This window comes from Olea europaea, unplaced genomic scaffold, assembly GCF_002742605.1.
Source record: "Olea europaea var. sylvestris unplaced genomic scaffold, O_europaea_v1 scaffold578, whole genome shotgun sequence".
In the NCBI taxonomy this organism is placed as follows: domain Eukaryota; kingdom Viridiplantae; phylum Streptophyta; class Magnoliopsida; order Lamiales; family Oleaceae; genus Olea; species Olea europaea.
In genome coordinates this window covers 30616-35359 of record NW_019264120.1, presented here as the reverse complement: position 1 = coordinate 35359, position 4744 = coordinate 30616, and the positions used below count along the sequence as shown (strand labels likewise).

The 4744-nt window shown below is 35.5% G+C and overlaps 1 protein-coding gene across 1 annotated transcript; it reads right to left on the bottom strand.

Annotated features, from left to right (window-relative positions):
- Positions 1 to 140: 140 nt before the first annotated feature.
- LOC111389328 (pumilio homolog 12-like) lies at positions 141 to 4500 on the bottom strand. Its single transcript, XM_023014249.1, has 5 exons — positions 3445 to 4500; positions 3197 to 3359; positions 1527 to 1690; positions 1171 to 1429; positions 141 to 586 (listed from the first exon to the last, which is right to left on the bottom strand). The coding sequence occupies exons 1-5, from the start codon at positions 4398 to 4400 to the stop codon at positions 467 to 469; spliced, it is 1662 nt and encodes a 553-aa protein (XP_022870017.1). The 5' UTR covers positions 4401 to 4500; the 3' UTR covers positions 141 to 466.
- Between the last annotated feature and the right edge of the window lie 244 nt (positions 4501 to 4744).

Genomic DNA, 4744 nt, shown 5'->3' with positions numbered 1-4744 from the left:
GAGCATCTAGCCATAGCGCAATTCAGAGAATGGCAAGAAAGAATAATTTGTACTAATGATGAATAGCACTAGTCAAGTAAGAATGTACTTAGTGATTTCATATATTTTCCAACAGCAATAATTAAATTAAATCTTGACGATAAAAATAATGACGACACTAAATAAATAATACAATCACCATCAAAAGAACTGAAGTTTCACGGTTTAAAAGCGCTATATGCCACACTTTCTGCTACAGATCACAAATTCTGATGCTCCAATTGCATCGTCAAATATTCAACAGCCTCCTTTGTCCTTGTAAACATTCTCTATGATAAAGTTCACTCAAAAGACCATAGCTATATCACAAAACTACACTTACAACAGTTGAAAATGACAAAAATTGCATATAAACTAGATGAAAAACATGCAGAGTAAAATACCCTAGGTGACTCTTCCAGATATGAACATCTATCACTTGGGCATGCTACACAAGCAAGAGCTTCTTCTTTTCAAGGCAACTAAGGATCTTTTTCCCATAAAGATTGTTTCGAATGGATGACACATTAGCTTGGATTAAATTCAGCAGGGCGTCACGAACATGCCCCTGTTCATGCACAACGGAAAATTACAAATTAATAAGAATTAGAGCAATCCCATTTCTTTGAAGTCCAAATTATCAACATGCATTGAAACATTAGCAGCAATTATAAGCTTAGGGTTTTTGTAGTGGAAAATTTTAATCGAAGATCAATATGATCAGGTGATAAAGCGTCAAAACCTTGTAAAGCCCCATATTTAGGTAAGGGCTCCAATATCATTTGTTCCCTTCATATTGGTATTTTTATTAATTTTGTAAGGAACCTCTAGAATTTTTGCTTGAGTTCTTCAAATTAGTTGTTTTGTTCTAGTGACATTTGCTCTGTAATAGTTTGACAATTATTTTTATATCCAAGAAAATATTAACGGGCTTGAATGTAGTTCTGTTAATAATGGAGGGTAACAATTTCTGTGTACATCAATTCATCCACACAATTGGTCTCAATAAATATGACAGTCAGCATACATATGGATGTCATTTACAAAATCTAACATAATCAGCACATTGTAAGAAAAGAATGTGAAGACTTAAGAATTCGGATTTCTATTGCTGTGAATAATGTTCATTCCTATTGATGCGATTAATCTTACCTTTGCTTCTGACAATGCTGACTGAATAACAAAGTTTCCAAACGGATCCACAAGAAGCATAGAGGCATTTGGACTGCTAATCAGCTCAATGATAATTTTTCTGGAATGGCTTTCTCCTGAAGTTTCCAAAAATTTCTCCACCACGTTACTCGCATACTTATTGAAGGAGAGAGACAAGAATTTTCCTTCAAACTGTCTCACAAGATCAGTAGTGACTTCTGGAATTTTCATTCCCAGCAAGTGTTGCACTACATAGTTCCTAGAACATTTGAAATAAAATAGATCAGATTTGTTTGTGTGGTCATATCAATATCAATGACCTGGATGGAATGCACAGGATAAGCTTGTAGGTTTACCCATAAGGATCTTCAGCCAAGTGGACTGCATACGCTACTACATTATGTATTAACCGTTCTCTCAGTTCCCCGCACGAGTGTTCCATGCACGATTGCATCACACAACACCCACTTTTGTTGGTTGCAATCACAAAGCAATTCTTTCCTATCTCATTGAGAAGAATCTAGCATTTGGATTCCATTGTTAGATAGCTGATTGAACTGGAAAACAGAACTTACGCCAACACTTACTGAGTTCAGGTATGGTGAACTTTAAACAGCCTCAGAAAGAAACACTAAAATAATTTAATTAGTGAAACCTGAAGGCATATATGATGAAGTAAAAAATTCTTAATGAAGTTCAATTTATCAGGGTCCTAACAAAGCCAACAAGGAAGATCCACGGTAACTTTGCTCACCTAGTTAACAAATAAGGCTAAATTTCCCTTTAACTGCATTTTTTCGGCAAATATATCTGGACTATTTTTTCCGGTCAAAGGTTTTAAAATAATGTATTTAGCAGCTAATGCCTATCAGCCATCGTTTAAGTAGAACAAATGCCTCTTCTCGTTGATGCTCCTAGTACGAGTTACAAGAAAAATCATACAATATACTGGCTTCACATTGACCATAGCAAGTTTCTCCATCCAATATTCACAGTGGAGATCTATAGACAATCATCCGAGATATATATGATTAAGATAAGAATTTGGACGAATGAACTTGCTTCTTAGCAAATGGATCCAAAACGGAACAATAAAGGCAAAGAAATAGGTATGCATGAAGTTCATATCATCTCAGAGTTATATATAATGGCATCCAAACTATCAGGGAATCCTGGGCATCCAATTTCTGTGCTTATTGGCAACAAAGCTCGGCTGGAGTCATGATGCAAATATATAACGTGACTGTTAAAGATAGTGTTTCTTTTGCCAAATGCCAAGCCATTATCCCAGCGCCATAAGCTAATATGAACAAGTCCTATAGGTAGTCCTTTCAAATTAATCAAGCAACTAATCATATCCATACAGTAATATTTTCTAAAAATGGCCCCTGATACCTTAGGTACTAAATAGCATGTCCAATTGAACATAAAACTTTTTCCAGATAGGTCAATGGGCAGTCAATAATACAAATTGATTCAATGTGAACACACCCAACTTAAAAGTCGATGAAAATTACAAGTTATCTGAAAATATAAAATTTCTTTTCCTAAGAAAGTGCTTAACGAAAATTATATAATAAAAATAAATAAACAAACCACGACGACAAGGAAACGCAGATATGACAAAAGAGCAGCCAAGTTTAACACACTGCTTTAGAGTTGTGTAGAAACATTAAACCAACTAAAAACAAATCAAAACTTATAAGCACAATTGCAAAAAGAGATGCTTACATGCTTTAGAATCACTAACACTTTTTCTTCCATTCTTCTAAAACACACTTTGATAAGAAAAAGTTCATCAGTATAACATGGCTACCAAGATTTGCAGCCATTTGATTACAAATTAGAACTACTATTTGGTTCCCCACTTCTTCTAATTATTTTCTGTACATGAGTGACACTGAATGATAGAATAATTACAATACTCAAACCAAGATAATATACACCAAAGGAGACATAACAACATATTTCAATGCTTTAGTTAGTAATAACATACATGAAGACATAAAGATAACATTTTTATTACCTTATTATATTCAGCAGGTAAATATTTTACACAGTGTTGAATAACAAGCTGACCACTGGGATCATTAGCCAAGGCAACAGCACCAAGGCTTAAAGCAGACACTATGAGTGATATTTGATGCGGAGTATTTAGCTTCTCCAACAGTTTTTGAATAGCTTTTGCCCTGAAAATCAGAACAGAATATCAAAGCTTTCTCAACAAATAGAAAGGTAAATCAGTATAAAATTTTAGGGTTAATTAATTCATACCCATGTGAATTAAGACAAATATTAATAAATTGAAATGGACATCTAGTTAGTCTCAAAATAATCCTACTCCTCTGTTCCACATTGCACACCATGAAAAGCTTGAGCAAAAATTGACTTCCAGACTGGTTTGTTATCACATCACTCAAGAATTCCAACACCTCTGATAAAACCATTTCAAGTCTAGGCAGTGTCAACCCCTCATCCAATTTGAACTTCAAAATCCCACTCCAGGTTTGATCTTTTGCCAATGAAACTATTCTTCCTCTCAAATTTTCAATACTCAACTGTTCCTCCCATTGGTACAAGTGCTGATTATTGCACAAACTCGGCCTGGAACTGAAATTCATGAAATTGTTAGTTGAAGACAGACAATTTGGATATTGGGGGCTGGTTCCTATAAAGGGTTTATTGCCATGCAAGAAAGAATACTCATGATTATCATTGAAAGTATCAAAAACACCATGTCCTTGATATTCCATCAACCTCAGAGGATTAACTCCAATTCCAATTCCATCAAGATATCTGCTTTTACCAATACCCATCATCTCCGGTCCCACGTTGAGATTCTGTTGGACGTCTAAACTGAAAGGCCCATTGACACCACAATCATTACTTTGAGCCTGAGCCCAAAATAAAGCCTGCTGCAACTCCCCAGTGTTCTCTTGCTTTTCACCAAACCCCAGTGAAAAGGCGACTGGCTTTGCGGCTTCCAAGCCATCGACCCTGAGGGGAAGATTGACAGACGACGACGTTTCATGTTGGGCTTGAAAATCTTGGGAAAGGGTTAGCCTGGAAAAGGCTGATTCAATTGCTCGATCAGAGGTTTGAAAGTTTGCATTTAAAGGGATTTGTAGAAGGGTTTTTTGGGAAAAAGGGTGTTCACCGCGGTGGTTCTGTTGATTTTCCGGCGACTTAGACGCTGGAAAATTGGGGTTTTGAGAATGTCTTTGCTCCATGCCGTTACAAAGAATAAGGTCTCTCTGTTTGTTACTGTAGATCAGAGGGGTTTTTATTTATTCGGCTGGTTTTAAATAAGGTGCTTTAATGGTTTATTTAGGGTTAGAATGATGGAATTGGAGATGGGGAAAAAGAGTTTTCTTTTCTTTAAAGTCGTTAAAGAGTAAAAACGAGTAAATTTCCGCTGATATTTCGCAGAAAGGTAAGTTTCACATTCAATCACTCTCGAAAATTAAATTTTCATAGTATTTCGAAACAAATAACAATTCACAGTCAATCACAACTCATCATAACATGTCCAATTAATACACGTAATCGTTGTACACATTAGGATAATTGAAGA